General features: G+C 36.7%; 2 protein-coding genes across 2 annotated transcripts in view; one reads left to right on the forward strand and one right to left on the reverse strand.

Annotated features, from left to right (window-relative positions):
• The first annotated feature begins 7924 nt into the window (after positions 1-7924).
• The window catches only part of RpL40 (ribosomal protein L40), a 20690-nt gene continuing 7907 nt past the window's right edge, over positions 7925-20707 (forward strand). Inside the window, exons 1-3 of the mRNA XM_068345976.1 lie at positions 7925-7986; positions 12397-12499; positions 17794-17880. Of these exons, the coding sequence (XP_068202077.1) occupies positions 12397-12499; positions 17794-17880 (190 nt within the window). The 5' untranslated portion in view covers positions 7925-7986. The remainder of the gene's footprint in view (positions 7987-12396; positions 12500-17793; positions 17881-20707) is intronic.
• Positions 13568-17182, reverse strand: LOC137616728 (uncharacterized). The gene is made up of 2 exons (XM_068346732.1): positions 17144-17182; positions 13568-14728 (listed from the first exon to the last, which is right to left on the reverse strand). Exons 1-2 carry the CDS (start codon positions 17180-17182, stop codon positions 13568-13570), a joined length of 1200 nt encoding a protein of 399 aa, XP_068202833.1.

Below are 20707 nucleotides of genomic sequence, written 5' to 3' on the forward strand. Positions count from 1 at the left end.
GTATTCGGTTCTTCTTTTATAGATTCTAAGACTATCTCCTGTCAGAGATGTCACTTGTAGTGTCCAGACTTATATCGTCTATACTCCTTGTATTGACTAATCGATTGTAAACACGGCTCTTGCCAATAGATGGCGCCAATGTTCCATTTACTTGTATTAAAGCATACACCAAGGGAATGTCATTAAAATGTATATGTAGACACGAGAAATGTTTAATAATGAAATGAATTTTACATTAATTATGTTATATATTACAGGATAGAGGACTTTTATTTGAATTATGTAATTTTTAAACTTTATTAATTACATTCACCACGCATCATGTTTGTCATGAATACGTATATATATATATATATATATATATATATATATATATATATCACATGCTTAAAATGAAAGCATATTGTGGTTCTCTAATGACACAGAAGTGGTTATAACCTACTTATTTAAGGGCTTTTTTTCTTGGTGCTGTCATATACAGAAAATTTGTATGCCCTGCAAGACCTACATTAAGCTTTGAGGACACATATTTGAAACGATTTTCTATAATCTATGGTGAAGGAGCATTAATTTTGGCTTTAATAACTTCAGCTTCCAGGTTCTTCGTTGTTCGCTCTTAAACATTATGATTGTGGGCACACTATTAGATGTGCAGGTATACACCGCTGTAATCTGCGGACAGTTCATTGTCAGCACAGTTTCTATACTATTATTTTTAACTTAGAGACCATGTCTAATATATCGGATAACTTTTTTAGTTGGTGTTTCTAATTCTTAATTTTCTACAGCCAAACAAATGCTCTGCTGTGTCATCCATCTGTTTTCTCAAATCACAAAGCCAGCTATCATTTTCATTCCTGTTTCTTTAATTTCCTTTAAAGTATTATACACAAACTTGCCTTCATTACTATGACAGCTTCCTTAGTGTTAAGTTCTATGTATGTAGTCTATTTTGTCATTACCAACTACAAACTTCGATTTTGTCATTTCTGCTTTATTTTCTTCTGTTTTTCTTTTCATTTCATTTGCTACCTTAACCTTTATGTATTTCTTGGAATCTTTCTTGCTATAATATCTTATATCTTCAATTCAAATATAATATTTTTCTTAAGATTTCTAAATTACTTTTTTCTCCATCATTGCCCGTACGGTTCCCTCTTGCTAGACTCTTCTACTGTCCCTTTAACTAATCATTTATCCTCTGATGTAATGTTGCTATGAAACAGCATCACCTTTAATCTTGTACTGTGTAACCTCTAGCTCTTTCATCTATTTTTCCTTTATTACACCCCACGTCTCAATATTTGCAAACAGGTAGGTACCATTACTGTTTCAAATATTTTTATTCCCACAAGGAATGTCAAATCTCCTACTCTGTTAACATCTCCATACTTCCTAACTTCTTGCATATATTTTTTTTTTTAAGACTACAGACACGTTTTTTTTCTAGGCACCATATACTTAGGTATTCATATTCCTTAAAACATCTTTAACTAATTCCATGAAGTGTAACAATTCTCTAAATATTTTGGACGGCCAGGTCGCGATAGATTAACGAGTCATTGTACAAATGGTAAAATTCATTCTTGCTTTGATAAACATCCGGAGTAGTTCGAGACAGTAGCCTAAAGGTTTAACCCTTGCTCAGGATGGGACACCTTTGACCAAATTTTGCTGCTCTTTTTCATATGTTTATTTAATTTCTTAAATTGTACTTTAAGAATGATGTAATAGATAGAGTTACATCAATCAATCCAGGCAATAATACAGTTAAGCTTGGGGTTTTAAAAGAACTTTCATCAAGATGGCCCATTTCTTTATAAAAAGCAATTTTTCTAAGATAATATCAAGTGGATTTTACTATATTATTTATCCAAGCCCTGAGAGAGAAAATTTATTACAGTCTAGTATGTAGGTCACAAACTCTACTAAGTTTTTTTTTTTTCATTTAGATTTAGTTTTCATGTGTGCTAGGACCATGAAAGCGGCACTCAAAGTAATGTGAATTACCTGTTTAATTCTCATCCATTCCCTAACACTAGTCAAAAACATGGTTCAAATTCTCGGCCCTATCATTAATGGAGAAGCAAAATAGTATATCAATACTTTTGATAGACCAATAGTATAGATAAAGAAGATTGGGTCTACACTTCCCTGGGGTACCCCTCTTTTCATCGGTTGAGATAAATAATATAGACTTCAATTCGTACACCACAGTCTTTGTCAACCACATAATGTTTTATACACTCAAAAGCTTCATCGTCAACACCAATATATTGAAAAAAAAAAAAAAAAAAAAAAAAAAAAAAAAAAAAAAACTCGATTTTTTTTCTGGTAATTTCTCACACAGAAAATCCCTGTTTTTTGCAGGACCTACAAAATGTGTTTATCGTATAGCCTACACTCTTAAGCATTTATAGCATCTATTCTGAAGAAGTGTTTTAATTCTTTCATTCTACCTTGTTTTGAGTATTGTTCTGTCTGGTGTTCAGCTGCTGATTCTCATCTTGATTTGTTGGACAGAAACTTACGGTCTATCAAATTTCTTATTCCTGATCTAGATATTAATCTTTGGGACCGTCGTTCAATTAGTTCATTATGCATGTTGCATAAGATTTTTCATAACTCTGACCATCCTTTACATTCAGATCTCCCTGGACAATTCTATGCTGTTCGTAATACTAAGCAGGCAGTTAATTCTAATGGCCAGGCCTTCTCCATCATGAGGCTCAATACTACACAGTATTCTAGAAGTTTTATTTCAGCTGTTACCAAGTTGTGGAATGATCTTCCTAATCGGGTAGTTGAATCAGTAGAACTTCAAAAGTTCAAAGTTGGAGCAAATGGTTTTGTGTTGACCAGGCTGACATAAGTCTTTTTATTGTTTATATATGACATATCTGTTTTTGACGTTAATAGTTTATATAGGACATATCTGTTTTGACGCTGTTACTGTTTTTAGAATGGTATACTGTATTGTTAATTTATTCTCATCATTTATTTATTTCCTTATTTCCTTTCCTCACTGGGCTATTTTTCCCTGTTGGAGCCCTTGGGCTTATAGCTTCTTGCTTTTCCAACTAGGGTTGTAGCTTCGCTAGTAATAATAATAATAATAATAATAATAATAATAATAATAATAATAATAATAATAATAATAATAATAATAATAATAATAATAATAATAATAATAATAATAATAATAATATATCATATAGTGTAGTCTAATAAACAGTAGGTTATTAATTTCATGTGAATAGTAAATTCTTCTACTTCTTAAAATCTTTAATATCATAAGTCCTATGGATGTATACTGGGAGCTTATGATACAATCTTGTGACCGATTATTTGAAAGATCTAGAAAGTTCATTTTTGCTCCAACTATTCTCGTGTTGACCCAATGTGTAGCAATAGTCTTAAATATTTTGAACTTCAGTCCTGATAACTTGACAAGTCAATTCGCAAATCTTGAAATCTATTCTAGCTTTAATATGCAGAGTGTACTTCAAAAAGTAAAGGACACGTTTTATTGAAAATAAATAATGTCGGGTCCAAAAATCTGGATTAATCTCTTTTTAGAAGCAGCTGATATTTTGAAATGTATCTGTAAAGAATACAAGGAGTAATCTTGCGACTACCAGGGAATATATCTACCAAAAAGGAAAAAAAATCCAAGATTGGCATAGACCTAAAACTAAGCAGAGAAATAGTCATATAATAGATATAAATTCTGATGTACAATATATACTCAGTACAAGAGAATAATTCAATTTGGAAGACGATGCTTAAGGAAAAACATCATCATTTTTCCACAATCATACCTTTTTAACCATCAAATTAGGTGTCAGACAAGCACACTCCTGTAACAGGACTAGACACTGAACCAAAAAAACCTTTCCTCTCCCTGCCTGTCTTTTCTTTTCTCAAACTGTTTCTAATACTATCTAACATCGCATGAGGGTCTGTCCCTCTCTTGTATTCTTCTCCTGTACTTCTCTTTCTCCCTTTTTCCTTATTCTTTCCCTTCTCGAGTACCTGCCTTCGGGCTATAAACTGGATTGTATCCAGGGGTACTTATCCTTTCCCCATATTCCCCACTTCCATATCCTTATCCTTATGGTTATATGGCTTAAGGAAATAGGAAAAACGTAAACTATTTCAAACGGACATCAAAAGCAGCACCGGGGAAGTCGTACCTGCGTAACATCATGAGCATCGAAGGATGTTAATGTGCAATGAAGGGTAAATTATACAACATGAACGGGTGATGACTAGATTATTAAGTTCGCGAGGATAGGACGTTGGAAATATTATCAAGGGGGGAAAAGGTCATATTCATGGCTCATCGTTAGAAAAAAAATGGAAAGAGAGAGGGTTAACTAAAATAAATTATAGAAATGAATAAATAGAAATAGACGAGATAAATAAAGATAAAGTGTGAAGAAGAAACTTCACAGATAGAGTGCCCGCAAATTTATTTTGTGGAGTGAGCTGTTAGGAACCAGGAAACAGATGTACGTGAAAAGATTCATTATCATCATCTCCTACGCCTATTGACGCAAAAGGCCTCGTTTAGATTTTACCAGTCATCTATACCTTGAACTTTTTATTTAATATTTCTCCATTCATCATCTTCTACTTCATGTTTCATAGTAGTCAGCCATGTAAGCCTGGGTCTTCCAACTCTTCTAATGCATTATGCAGATCAGCTAAACGTTTACCAGAAGTTGTTACGAATCTTAATTACCTTGTGGTTCTGAAGTGTGCCCTGATATTTGAAGAAGAAATTACGTGATCTAGTAAAGAGCTAAGAATTACCATTAACTTTATTCTAGCAAGGTCAAATACTATATGAATAACCCTCTAGATTAGATGCAAATGGATGAACATAAAAAAAAAAGTATTTGACTTATGTGAATGTAATTCACTAGCCTCAATTTTTTAGTTACGAGAAAATTAGAAGAATATATATATATATATATATATATATATATATATATATATATATATATATATATATATATATATATATATATATATATATATATATGTATATATATACATATACACACACACATATACATATATATATATATATATATATATATATATATATATATATATATATATATATATATATATATATATATATATATATATATATATATATATATATATATATATAATGCATGAAGTGGCATTACACAACAAATGAAAAGGAGAAGAAAATCTAAAAAAGAGAAATTAAAAAGAAATATAATGCATAAATCATAGAAACTGACGATAATTTGAATAAAATTATGATAAAAGAAGCTTAACAAAAGTTTAAGAAAATAAATTAAAATCAACACAAATCATAAGCATATTGAAGTCAAAACTTGGTTCAGTTAAGAGATAAAGGTAACAATAAATACAAGGACACTCCAAAATCAAGTATTTTTTTTTATAGTTTATATATGAAAGATTCATTTTAATGCTATTATTGTTCTTAAACATTTCCTGTAATTTTGCCTTATTTCCTTTCCTCACTGGGCTATTTTTCCCTGCTTTTCCAACTAGGGTTATAGCATAGCAAGTAATAATAATAATAATAATAATAATAATAATAATAATAATAATAATAATAATAATAATAATAATAATAATAATAATAATAATAATAGATAAAAATCTCAAATGGAATAAGCCAAACTGTATTAAATTCAGTTTACTCTTCCTGCTTATAATGTAACATAACTGGTATTAAATCCAACAGGATTTGGAAATTCAATATGCAGATGATGGACTATAAATTGCACATACCATCGAAAATGCAAAATAGCAACAAAGGCACTGAATTTTCATAGCCAGGGAATATGGGCTATAAATGAATAAGTCATAAGTCAACATTCTCCTATGTAATAACGAGTTTTCGCTCACAGGTAATGGAGGTATTAAAGTGATTCTTTCAATTAGATATCATCATCATCATCTCCTCTTACGTATATTGACGCAAAGGGCCTCGGTTAGATTTCTCCAGTCGTCTCTATCTTGAGCTTTTATTTCAACACTTCTTGATTCATAATCTATTTTGCACTTCATAGTCCTCAGCTATGTAGATCTGGGTCTTCCAACTCTTCTAGTGTCTTGTGGATATCAATAAACAGCAATTTCAAACAGGATGAAATACTTTAAGATAACATAAAACATAAGGAATAAATATTTGATAAGAATTTTAAATTCATAAACCTAACAACTTTCATCTCAGATAGAAGTTGTAATAGAATGATTATTGGTTACAAGTGCTAGAAAACAAAACTTATAAATGAATATTAAAGACCTCCAAAACATACACAATTCTCATGTAAGAGCAGAAATTAGGCAATCATGTTGCTGCGCTTCAGATACGGAAACAAAATTAATTTATGTGGGATATATCATGAAAGACAATGGATATGCACTGGTGAGAGAAATATTTCTTGGTATGTTTATAAAACAACACATGATATGGGTGAAAATAATGAAATAACATCTTTAAGTTCTGCATTTAAATATCCTGGACCTCAACGTATAGGTAGTAGGTTGGCCAGGGCACCAGCCACCTCTTGAGATGATACCGCTAGAGAGTTATGGGTTCCTTTGACTGGCCAGATAGTACTGCATTGGGCCCTTTTCTATGGTTACGGTTCACTTTCCCCTTGCCTACACATACACCGAATAGTCTGGCCTATTCTTTACAGATACTCCTCTGTCCTCATACACCTGACAACACTGAGATTACCAAACAATTCTTCTTCACCTACGGGGTTAACTACTGCACTCTAATTGTTCAGTGGCTACTTTCCTCTTGGCAAGGGTAGAAGAGACTCTTTAGCTATGGCAAGCAGCTCTTCTAGGAGAAGGAAACTCCAAAATCAAACCACTGTTCTCTAAACTTGGGTAGTTCCATAACCTCTGTACCATGGTCTTCCACTGTCTTGGGTTAGAGTTCTCTTGCTTGAAGGTACTCTCGGGCACACTATTCTATCTAATTCCGCGTCCTCTTATTTTGTTAAAGTTTTCATAGTTTATATAGGCAGCATTTATTTTAATGTTGTCACTGTTCTAAAGGTATTTACTTTTCCCTTCTTCCTTTTCTAACTGGGCAATTTTCCCTGTTGGGGCCCCTGGGCTTATAGCATCCTGCTTTTCCAATTAGGGTTGTAGCTTAGCCAATAATAATAATAATAATAATAATAATAATAATAATAATAATAATAATAATAATAATAATAATAATAATGATAATAATAATAATAATAATATAAAGAAGTAAAGCATTTGGAATAGAGAACATATTGGAGAAAATATGAAAAAAAAAAAAAAAACAGTGACTTTACTATATAGGTGGAAACCAAATTTAAAGGAAGAAGAATTAATGTATGGAAATATAGCACCAAATTTACAATGTAACAAGAAATTTGAAATTGCCGATACTAAATGAAAATGAAGATGAAAAATTTTATACATATCTTGTTAACCTACAAACAACTCAATATGAAATCACACCTAGAAAAGAAAGAAAAGCTGTTATTGCTTGAGATAGACAATGATGAAAGCCTATTTGAATAAATGAATACTATTTACAAATTGTGGGGAAACAGAGAAGAAATGATGAAAGAACTAAACTAATCAGTATAAGTGAAACTTAAATTAAGAAAACCAAACAGGAGGGCCGTTACGTAGAATACAATCCAACACAATATTGGTTGGAATGTCACTGTGTTCGTTAATACGAATTAAATTTTGATTATCTGATTTATTACAGCCTTGATTATACTTAATAGCTTTTTATATATCTTAAAATTTGTCTATAAAATAAATTTAGTTTAAATATAGAGTGTAAAATCAAATTGTCATTGATTTGATAGTTTTATAGTGGCAAAGGAACCGATTCGAACACATCTTCTTCTTATTTACCCACAATCCTTTGCACCTTCTTCCACCATCCCCTGGTCAACAGGCAAGGTAACTACACAAAACTTTTGCGAAAACTTCCATTATCTCTTTTTAAGTTAATTATAAATACTTTAGCTTAACCCTTAATGTTAAGTAGATTGATATTCTATAAGTATATTAACTTTTCAACTCATTAACGATCGGTATTATAATGATATAATGCGGATGGAGAACGATGTAAATTCATGACGTTACCGAAAAAGACTTCGAACATTTCCAAACACAGTTGTGACCTGTTATAGATTAGGGAATTTTGTCTATTATACCGTAGTTTATTCTTAGGTTCCTGATCGAGGTTAACGTGTTATTGTAACTTGCAGTATATTGATATATATGTATGTTTGTTCGAGACCAATTTGCACAAGGTCAATGTAATCTGAGGATTTTAGAATTCGACTTAATACCTGTTGGGCCGTAACTTTCAATATTCATTAAAACGTCTTAACATCACTTTATCTTAACCATGACTGTTCTTATTGGTTTAATGCTTTCCCCACATTGATACAATGGCTACTGTGTCGTCTTTGGAGGAGGCTTTTGCAAGTCATCGGCCAGGTCCTTCAGCATGCTCATAAAATACACGCCAGGTAACCTAAACTTTCCTCTTAACCTAACCTACAAGCCGTGTTCTTACCTACCTACTTAACGGGCCTCTAAAGCCACCTCTTGCAACCTACTGTACACTGCCGTTGGAGGCTTTTGTATATCGGTGACCAGTTCCTCCCGCGTATTAGAAATGGACACCAGTAACCTAAACTCTCCCCTAACCCAACCTACAAGCTGTGTCCTTAACTACTTGTCTAACAGAGTGGCAAATGTCCCCCCTGTGACCCCCTTACACTGATGTATTCTATCAGCCCTCATACGTACAGGTGGCCGCTGTCATACACCTCTCGTCTTCAATTACATCCAAAGCCCCTGAAAATTTAGTGTACCACTTTTGTAATTGTGTTGATATTTAAATTAACTTTGGTAAAGGTTTAGTTACACTCAGAACATTTTGATATAATTTTTTCCTGTAGTAAATAATGTGCTTACACTGAATTTAACCTTCATTCCAACATCAAATAAACCGAAAACATTTCATACTGTCTAATGGTGATATCTTTTAGATCGGGATAATTTAGAAATCTAATGTTTGTTTCTCTGCCGTGCGCTTACTTGCCGAAATAGAAAATCGTGAAGCTCCTGTACTAGCAATTAATACATAACGAGCTGCGCACGCTAAAACCATTATTATTTTTAGATAAGCTTTTATTTGCATTAAAAATAAGTCATTTGTGAAGAAACCCAGTGTTTTTCTATAGGCAACCCTTGTTTATAAGTGATGTTTTTCTGTCCGCAAGTATAATAAAACATTGACTTAATAATTTGTTTGGAGCCTTTGTAGGGTGACGGCCAGGTCCGTTTTCAACCATAGAAAATGGGAATATTATAAAGTGGGGTGGACTGTGGCCGCCGTTCTAAAATCGAGTTTGTAGAAAACGGGAATATCCTAAACTGTGGCCGTCGCTCTAAAAACGATTTTGGCGGGAGAAGCTAACTTAAAAAACCCACCTAACTTATGCTAAAAACCGTATCGTTACCCGGGGGGGGGCGGACCCCCCCCCTTACACAACAGTTTCCTTGCCTACGAGTACGACGGGAGAAGCTAATTTAAAAACCCACCTAACCTATGCTAAAAGCCGTGTCCTTACCCGGGGGGGGGCTGCGCCACCCGGACCCCCCCCTTACACAACAATATAATTAACTACATAGTTAAATACTGAAATCCATATGTACTTACATGATTAATATTCGTAATGGCTGAATTCCGAATCTTCGGGAGGCGCGCTGACGATCTTCTTTCTGACTTTCGATGGGCGGGATGGACCGGGAGATATGGATGGTCCAGGAGTAGTGTAATTTATAAACAAAACCACAGATGAGGATAAAAATATCCTGGCACGACAACTGGGATTTTTAAAAAAAACTCTCGTATCAAACTAATCTTTTTCCGGCACTTGTGATAATTACACCGCCAAAAGTACGTGTTTTCACCGGTTCTTGATTTGCCGTCGTACTTCTTAGTGACTACGCCGATATTGCAACTAGAACACATACCGGAAAAATCACCTAACAGGCCTTTGAAATACAAATAATCACTGAAATTGTTAGTGGCCATGAAACTGAACACTTGAAAAAAAGTAGGGTCGTTAATTTGGTCGAAATTAATTATATCTACAGAAACACGAGATGTAGCACTGGACGACATGGTGTCTGCACTAGAAAGAACAAGCGTGCTTCGTATGAGGTATGGTATGATCGAGATTTTTGAATTCTTGAATTCTGATTGGGCAAAAAAATGCCCGTAGGCTAATCCGCAGGTCAAGTGTGGTCTCATTGGGTCGTTTCAAAAGTACCGCGGCCGCGATTAGTTCGGTAATTTGTCACTACAGCGGTGCTATCGCTATCGTAACGCCAACTACAGCAAGTTTTTTTAACTACGGGAGCGAGAAGATTCGTGGCTGGAGTAAGAACTCGAGCCACATATAAATTTTCAGGTAATTTAGGGTTTTCGGCAAAAAACATAAGTGTGCGTTTAAGCATGTATTTAAGATCCGTAGACCATTTCCAAACGATCTTATTCTATACAAGATAAACAAAATATGGGGGGGTGGCCGTAGCGCTACAAACTACCCATTTGTTTTCCTCAATAGTCATAAAAAATTTACTGTAATGAATCACTCAAAACACAGGAGCTTTTGTTTGCCAAGACTTCAGGGTGCATAGAAAACGGTGTTTACATCCTATTTATATAGTTCTTAAGTTCATCTTGCCATACATACTCCTTAATTGAGCTAAAGAATCATTGGTTTTTTTTCTGCCATATGTTTGCTTTCCTCGCAATTAAACATCTTATTGCTCCTATGCTCTGGTAAGGGAACTGTAACGATACACACATCAGTCCCGTGGGCTAGTAATTTGGAGTTATCAATTACATAAACTTGAAGGAGTTCTATCTTGGCTATGCACCATCTGTTCTAACAGGGACTTGCCTTTCATTTCCAATGATCAGAAGATATATCACATTTCTACCTTAATACTTTATCAACATGATCAATAAAATAAGTGCTATGATTATATTGCATATTTAATTTAAATACCAGGTTTAAAATATAACGGAATTGCCACCTATCGGTGTTTTTCTGAACTAATGAATGGAAGGAGGTTCCTATGGTATGTGGTATAACGATAAAAGGAGCAAAATGGGTATTTTTCTATCAGTCTTCAACTTTTAATGAAGGTCTCTGCTAGTAGAATGTGGTATTTAAAATAGTGTAATTGCTAAGATCTTCTCAATAATGCAAGTTTCAGTACCCTAAATAATATTGCACCATTTTATAATTGAATAGTATTATGTAAATACCGTAATGTTATCATAGTTAATGGTATAATTATAAAATAGTGATATAAACGCTTTGTTGAAAATGTAAGACTGGTTTCCATTGTAATTTGTAGTTGTCATGCGGGGTTGACTTTCGTTACCGAAAAATACTGTGGCTGCCGGTTAGTTCAGTATTCAGCTGCTAAAACACTGTTGAATTGACCAAAACGTCATCAACAGTGAAATATTTGATCTATGGATGCAGAGAAACTGTTTCTGCAATCTATTAATTTCGCCTCTATGCTTAGCTTATACGGTATGCTGGGAGTTGGTCTGTGATGTTTTACATTCCTAGAGTAAGTTGAATTGGGTGTAAAATCAGGGGCAGCATTTTGCTTTAAAATGTCACACAGAATACACGGTAAAAATTTACTGGACACCTAGTTGTTTTGTCTTTCCAAACTTAACAGCGACACTGTCAGTAATGTTGTTTTGTAAGTAAAGTGCATGGCTTGGAACAATTTATTTCTGATGGAAATATTCTGAGATTATGTAGGAAGTTCAGTTTTTTTATTGAATTCAATATTACTTAGAAATAGTCTAAGGCTATTTTGGGGTTTATTCAGCCTTTCTTGCTAAACTACAACTGTAGTCGAAAAAGCGGGATGCAATAATCTCAAGGGCTCCAACGGGGAAAATAACTGTGAGAAAATGAAATAGGGATACTAAAAGAGAAGCCTAAGATTAATACCATTTAAATAAATCTATTATTTATAAACTATACAAACATCAAAATAATAAAGGGAAGGGAAATAAGATAGTATGCTCGTGTGTACCCTCAAGCATAGGAACTGTTTGATTTTGGAATGTCCCTCTATTAGAAGAGCTTCTTACCACAGATGAACTATTACATTGCAGTTATTAACTCCTTGAGCGAAGAAAAATTGTAAATGTTAACGAGACAGTAATTTTCAAAGGACTTGAAAAGTCACATTTATGTATAGAATTAGTTGGCTACTATGATTTCATAATTTTCTTTTATTTTGTTTCAGATGCAGATATTTGTGAAAACGCTTACGGGCAAGACCATCACCCTTGAGGTGGAGCCTTCAGATACTATTGAAAATGTAAAGGCTAAGATTCAAGACAAAGAAGGTATGTTGGTTGAGACTTTTTAACTCCAGTTGTATACAAACTATCCTTGGTAGATAGCTTACACACACACACTCACACACACACACACACACACACACACACACACACACACACACACACACACACACACACACACACACACACATACGAATAGTCTGGTCCTCATACACCTGACAACACTGAGATTACGAAACAATTCATCTTCTCTCAAAGTGTTAACTACTACACTGTAATTGTTCAGTGGCAAAGTTTTTTACAGTTTATATAGGAGATATTTATTTTTGTTACTCGTTAGATATTTTATTTTTTGGAGCCTCTGCCGTTTTTGGGGACAGCCCTTTGACCGGCCGGAAATCGAGTAAAAAAAGTCCGAAATCTGCTCTTTTTTACGGGAATGATTTGGTAAATAATGTAGATTGACGGGACAGTATTAAATTGTAAAACTGAATGTTTCTTGAAATAGAGTAAAAAAAAGTCCGAAATCGGCTCTCTTTTACGGGAATGATTACATGACGTGTCCTTAAAAAGTACAAACTTGAAGAAGGGGTAAATATGTAGATTGACGGGACAGTATTAAATTGTAAAACCGAACGTTTCTTAGACTGGGATGACACGGGCTCTATCTATCGGGAAAGTTGGAAACTAAGTAGGAAAATCTGCTCTTTTTCGCGGGAATGATCACGGAATGAAATATTAAATTCACTAGTTTTGTAAATGCTTGTCCCAACAATCTACATACTAGGACCCCTCTGGTCATGGATGTCGGAAATGTGCGAGAAAAATGGACAACTAACCCAAAATTCCCCTCCTAACCTGACCTACAAGCCATGTCCTTACCTTCATCGTGAACTAAACGGGGGGGGGGGGGGCTGACGCCCCCCTGCGACCCCCCAAATACTTGCTAACTTACAAACCCCACAAACCAAACCTAACCAATCCTAGTAGTTCCCAGGTCACTACCCCTACCTGGGGGCAAGCCCCCGGACCCCCTTCGTAAGTCTCTCCTACACAAAAAAAGCTTTGGGCAGCACTCAAAATTATATCTTATCCACATGATCATATTATAGGTTACTCAGGCTTACCTTGATATTCGTAGTCGCTAAAACCAAAATCTTCCGGTTCTTGGTCCTTCAACCTCTTCTGGGGTGGAGGATTAGGAAGACGACTTGAACTTTTGCGACTAGTGGAAGGTCGGGCGTCGTTAGCTGAAGAACGGCTGCTGGATGGACGAACGTTACTTGGCCGAACGTTAGTAGCGTTAGAGGGAGGAGATTCAGGAATCAGCAAGAAGAGAGGACTGGCTTTGAGCGGGTACACGCGCTTGATGAGCTGTAAAAATGCCCTGAACGGACATACGGACTTCTCTATATATCGCTTCCTGATACAGTACTCCGCGAAATAGCTTTCGTACAACGATTTCTGGGTACCGAATCTTGGTAGCAAGCTCCTTTTGAGAACCCGCCATTGCGATTCTATAGTGTTCGTATGTACGGTCGGGTCATTAGGATCAACGAAGTTAACACTGTGGTTTACAGTAAAATGTTTAAAATCATGGTCTTTGACTTTGCCATATCCTTTCCAGCAATCGGAAATGATAGTGGTCCCGGGAAGAACGTGCTCTTTGAGCGCCGAGATCAACGTTTCCGCGTTACGTTTCTCAACCACTCTGAAAAAGGTCTCGCGTGTTTCCCGGTCAATGCCCCCAAAGACCCAGGTTCCTTTGACTTCATGCCCGATGTTATACTTCCTCTTGCCGAACTTGCTCTCGTCCACTTCCACAATGTGCCCTGGTCCACCAATTTTCTTATTGTCCAAAATCAACACTTGTTCACACACTTCTCGGCAAAAGTTGTACCAGTCAACGAGAGTGTGAGAACCAAGCTGTTCGTTCTTCAATTCAACACAGTATTGAGGCCAACGATAAACCCAACAACACGTGAGGAGAATGATATCACGTTCTTCGAGGTGTGAGCCCTCAAAGAATGATTTATGCCGCATTGTGAACTTTCGGCGACACTTGCGGTTCCTACACCTCCAGAAATAATTGGATTGCCCATTGCGCACATTGCAGCCATCACGCATGAGGGCCACATCACCTTTTTTACACTTTTTACATGTACCTCTAAAATCCCCTAAGAGGCCTTCTCGAAATAAATAGTGAAAGAATTCGGGGGTAACACGAGTGAAATCACGTAGATGTATATATCTGAGAGTCTTAATTGCATCAATCTGATCAATACGGGAGATAAACTCGAAAACATCACTCAGAGAAACTATACGGAACACGTCTATCCATCACGGCGGTTAGAGTTGGAAAGGGTCGACTGTAGGTCAATTTCGGGTCATGTGGGGGGGGATTAAAAATTTGAAATCACGCGGCCCACGAAAGGGTTAGTTCGGTTGCTTTGTTTGACACTGGCTTTATCTGACGAAATATCTTAACTAGATGTTGGATAACCTAACCTTTGTTTGTATATAAAACAAAATAGTATTCGGCATAATTTTGGGACGATTTCGAACGAAATAACAATCTTAACAGGAGATTAAAATGAAAATTGTTGGAATTAGTGAAAACATACGTACGAACATCGAAAACTGTTCATGCTTGCGCGACCAGCTGATTTGCGAATCGAGCGCCGCCAAACGGGTGTTATTATAATCAGGCAGGAAACAATGATTGCGGGAAGTTTTACGACCGAGTAAGTTGGCCGTGGCTTCAGCGTACGACGCATTGTAACGGCCTTTTTCTAACATAACATTTCATGATAAATATCCTAGCAGTATCAAATGTCACTATACATGACGTGTCCTTAAAAACTACATACTTAACTAAGGGGTAAATATGTAGATTGACGGGACAGTATTAAATTGTAAAACCGAACGTTTCTTAGACTGGGATGACACGGGCTCTATCTATCGGGAAAGTTGGAAACTAAGCAGGAGCTACCCGTGACTTGCGTACGGACCATGCTGAACTTAGAAAATATTGCCGTGGTAAAGGTAAATTGTGCTATTATTCAAAACGATAAAATAACATCATATTATGGTATGTTAGAAAATTGTAAAGAACATCATCCCCATAATGAAATACGATTTGGCTAGTAATAAGAAAGATATCCCTGTCCCAAAAAATGGCAGACACCCCTTATTTTTCCTTGTTTCCTTTCCCCACTGGGATATTTCCCCTGTTGGAGCCCCTTGAGCTTATAGCATTCTGCTTTTCCAACTAGGGTTGTGGCTTAGCAAGTAATAATTAAAATATTGTGTTTCCTCTTCAGTCGTTCCCAAAATTTTGTTAATTTTATTAAAGCTTTTTTTTTAAAAATGATTTTACTGCTTAGAACGACAGTCTTCTGAATCTTCTTTTACTCTCTCTGGAGCCTTTGAATTTGGTGGGGAGAGGCATTGTACCACCCGAAAATAGAGTAAAAAATGTCCGAAATCGGCCCTTCTTTTCAAAGGAATGATCACAAAATGAAATATTAAATTGACTAGTTTTGTAAATGCTTGTCCCACCAAAATACATACTATGACATGGTTGCGATTGCCAGAAAATAGTGAAAATCATCACCTATTGAGTTTTTCACGGGAAGTTTAAGAGAATGAAGTAATGAATTCACTAAATTTGTAAACGCCTGTCTCAACAATCTACATACTGTACTAGGACTACTCGCCGCATGAATGTCGGAAAGTGCGAGAAAAATGAACAGCTAACCCAAACTCTTCCCCCCCCCCCTAAACTGACCTACAAGCTGTGTCCTTACCTTCCTAGTGACCTAATGAGGGACCCCCTGTGACCCCCAAAGACTGACGCTATCATACAAACCCAACCTAACCGAACCTAGTAGTAGTTCCCAGGTCACAACCCCTAGCTCCCGGACCCCCTTCGTAAGTCTCTCCTACACAAAAAAAAAAGCAATGGGCAGCACTAAATTATATCCTAACCACATTGTAATACTAAAAAAAGCTACTCTGGATGACCTTACTATTCGTAGTAGCTGAAGTCTAAATCCTCGGGTTCTTGCACCTTCACAGGGACCCCTAAAATCACCTAAGAGCCCTTTTCGAAATAAAAAATGAAAAAATTACAGGGTAACTCTAGTAAAGTCCCGTAGGTCTAAAAAACTTATTTTCTTTAAAGCATCAAGCTGATCTGTATGAGTAATAAACTCAACACCATCGCTCAAAGAGAAACTATACGGAACACGTCTGTCATTTCAGCGTTGGAAAGGGTCGACCTCGTGTACGTGTAGGTCAATCTCGGATCGAATGGGGGGGATTAAAAATTTTGAAATCACGCGGCTAGCTAAAGTAGGCCTACAAGCGCACGGAGACGAAGGGTTAGTTCGGGTGGTTTGTTTGACACTGGCTTTATCTACTGAAACATCTTCACTAGATGTTGGCTAACCTAACCTTTGGTTGTATATATAACAAATTAGTATTCGGTATAATTTCAGGACGTGTCCCAACGAACTAACAATCTTAACAAGGGGTTAAAAATTAAGATGGTTGGGGTTAGCGAAAACATAAGTCCGAACATCGATAACTGTTCAAGCTTGCTCCACCAGCTGATAGGCGAACAGAGCGCTGCCCAACGGGTGTTGTTATAGTCAGGCAGGAAACAATGCTTAGGGGGAATTTTACAATCGAGTAACTTGGCCGTGGCTTCTGCGGATGACGCATTGTAACGACCTTTCCCCAACCTAACAATTCATGATAATTATCATAGTATCAAATGTCACTATAAATGACGTGTCCCAACTAATTATAAACTTGACAGAAGGGTAAAAATGTATAATGATGGGACAGTATTAAATTGTAAAAACGAACGATTCTTAGCCTGGGACGAGACAGGCTCTATCTATCGGGAAAGTTTGGAAACTATGCAGGAGCTACCCGTGACTTGCTTTCGTACCGTGCTGAACTTAGAAAATATTGCCGTGGTAAAGGTAAATTATATTTAAAATGATAAAATAACTTCATATGGTATATTGGATTATAGTAAAGAACATCTTCCCCATAAGGAAAAACTATTTGGGTAGTAATAAGAAAGATATTGCCCTGTCCCTAAAAACTACATTCACCCCCTCTCTCTGAACTCTCGTGCATCTGAGCAACACCTGACTAAGCTATTTCATTTTAGCCATTGTACCCATAAAGTTTGTTTCAATGTGCCTGTTGGAGATGATTATCCTCTTATGTTACCTGAAGTATATTTACATCTATAAATCTCTTTAGCAATACTTGATATATTCAGTTCTTTCATTAATTTTTAATTTAATTTTTATCCACAGGAATTCCTCCCGACCAGCAGAGGTTGATTTTTGCCGGAAAGCAGTTGGAAGATGGCCGCACACTTTCAGACTACAACATTCAGAAAGGTAAGTTCTTTTGCTATTTGTCATTTAGGTAGAGGTTTTTGGAGATACCAGGCTTTAAACTTTTGAGGTATTCATCTTAGTTTTAGGTAGTTTGCATGGTTTCAAGGTAATTTTTAAGGTAATGATATTTGTAAGGTGGTTACGGTTTATTAGCATCAAATTGTCGGAAGTTTTTAAAGTTTTAAGGTAATCTAGGGAAAAAGCATCATCATCTAAGTTAATGGCTACGTGCCCAAGTTTAAACCCCCGGGTGATACGGAAAAGGGGGATTTTTACAGTTGCTGGGAGTGTGCATATTTAGTGGAGATTTTCTTATGCGGGATTCACTCTTCAGTCATTTATATGGAGTAACTACTAATCATGTTTTCTACAACCGGCCAGTCAAAACTTGTTGATTGCGTCATGCTCTGTAGCTGGGACGGGACGCTTGCTCACAACTTCACATCTCACAACACTGATGTTTGCCAAGTGAAGTTGTGCTTTCATTTCCTCTCTCTATGATCGAGCCTTTCTCATTCATCTCGCCAAATGTTTTATTGTCTAGTTCTTTTGACATGTTTTTCTTGATTGAGTGTCATTTAAGTGACAGTCCATTAACTGTGTTAAAGTGAGTGCTTATGTCTAGTAAATCTCAGTATTTACGTGGTTGCTCTAGAAGGGATAGTGACTACTGTATTGATGTACAGTATCCTTACGAGCCGAGCAGACGCACGCATTCTGGGTGTCCCTCTTGCCTAGACGAGATGTTCAAGAGAATCACCATGTTGATAGTGTGGGGAGAGGTATTTTTCTCCTTACAGGAGTCATAATGAGTCTTGCATTGCTGCGCTCTCCTTCCAACGAGAGTAGAGACAAATCTCATTCTATGCGCCGAGAACCACCCTGCAGGTTTTAGTGTTTTCTTTTCCCAAAACTTTATCTACAATCGAAACGCACATCCAGAAGTCTACTGCAGAGGAAGACCAGGTTCCAGCACATCAACCAGGGTGATGTAAAATTGACAGGCCTGTTCAACAAGATACTCCTGTTAAAAGGACTTGAGTTGAGAAAGCTTTCCCCCCTGATTTGTTAGGTAATCTGGGAAGTCTGCTATTCCCAACATCTATTCACGAACTAAGTTTGCCGTTTTAGTAAGGGAGACCGAAGCTTTGGTCTTCTCTACAGAGTCTGGAGATATGTTAGAGGCTTTGATACTGTTGCTTGGACTGCATCAGCTGCCCCCCCCCCACCCCAAGGCTTCCGAACAAGCATTCCATACATCTTCCCCTCTCCTTTGTTACTTGATAGAGTAGAGAAGTGGAGTAGGATGATCAACTAAATACTGCTAATTGGGATTCAGGCAGGATCATCGTACAGCGAGACAGCTGAACACTTGCACCTACCTTTCTGAGTGTGAAGAATTTTCCTCACGTGCTAGACAACCTCACGTCATCTTAGTGTACGATGACGTCATCACAAGCGCCAACGTTTCTGCGCATGAAAAACGACAAACTTACAATTCATCCCAGGTTTTCCCCTACAAGGACAGATCATATTGATTTTATCATATGCTAGTTTTATGCATGAGAACTTTTCTCAAACACAACAGGGTTGAGACGTCCTCCCTGAAGAGTCCGGATTGTGGTCCAAACTGTGTCCCCATAGACATGAACGATGAGCATAAAATGATCGTATACTCGAGGAATTCCCTTTCACGGATCTTGGGAGGTCGATACTGGAAAGAAACTTACCCCATGTCTATATTGGAACTACAGTCCGACTTCAGTCAAGTTTGCTAAGAAGCAAGGACAAGGCCCACATTGAAGAAGATGCAGAGGCCTTCCAGTGTAATCTTTCAATTGCAATAATGAATAGCCAACAGGTCCCCTGGGCAACCACCTCTGGCTCTGAATAGAGAAATTTATTTGCATCCTATGGGGCCTTATAGAGCTCATCACTGGGCCTAGAGAGCTTGCCCAGCCTAGTTCAGTCCAGACAGAGAATGTATCTACATTCTTCTCCATTTCAGGTTCAGAAAGGATATGAACATGGAAATAACAGGTGTCTGCAATCCAAGCCTGTTATGGCTTGACCATTGGTCTAGAGCAATATCCTTCTATGTGGCTACAGAAGATCACAAGGATCGTAATGCCATACGTTGATTTGAAGACAGTCATGAGGAAGGTCAAGAGTCATAGAATTCCATTTACTTCAGATCGTTCCTCTATGTGTGAAGGGCGATTTTAAAAGATCCCAAGAATGGGACAGCCTTCAGGAAAGAGACAACTGATATGCCTGCCTCTCACCATCGAGAGAGATACTTTTATAAGATGTAGTCTGCTCGTAGTTCAATTTACTCTTGCCAATGTAGTGTGTTACCCTCCCCTGAAGGTGAAGACCGCTTATTTGATAGCTGCTATTAGTAATGGATGCGTCACAGACTTACCACAGGTAAAGTGTGGATGTTAGAAGTTTGAGAAGAGGTAGTAAATCGGTTAGGGACCATTCTCGGAACAATTGATGTAGTGTGGTCAGGATATAGGACTCTCCTCTTCCATACTTCACTACTGTGGTTAGTCTATATAGGCCTCCACTAACGATGTGTTGTGGACATATATGACCTTTAGTCCCCATTGGATCACCCCCTCCTTATTTTGTTGTTGGGAAAACAAATGGAGAAAAGTGTGTTTCAGGCCATGGGTTACACAAGCTCTGGTGAGGAACCAACCGCAAGCCATTACCAAGCCTTCCTTAATGAAAATTTTAAGATACTACCTTTTGAGAAAGATTTCTGTTTTGGAAAGAATGATCATCCCCAAAGTCACTTATTGGATGAAAACCTTATTTT

The sequence above is a fragment of the Palaemon carinicauda genome, chromosome 22 (assembly GCF_036898095.1).
Source record: "Palaemon carinicauda isolate YSFRI2023 chromosome 22, ASM3689809v2, whole genome shotgun sequence".
Taxonomy (NCBI): Eukaryota; Metazoa; Arthropoda; class Malacostraca; order Decapoda; family Palaemonidae; genus Palaemon; species Palaemon carinicauda.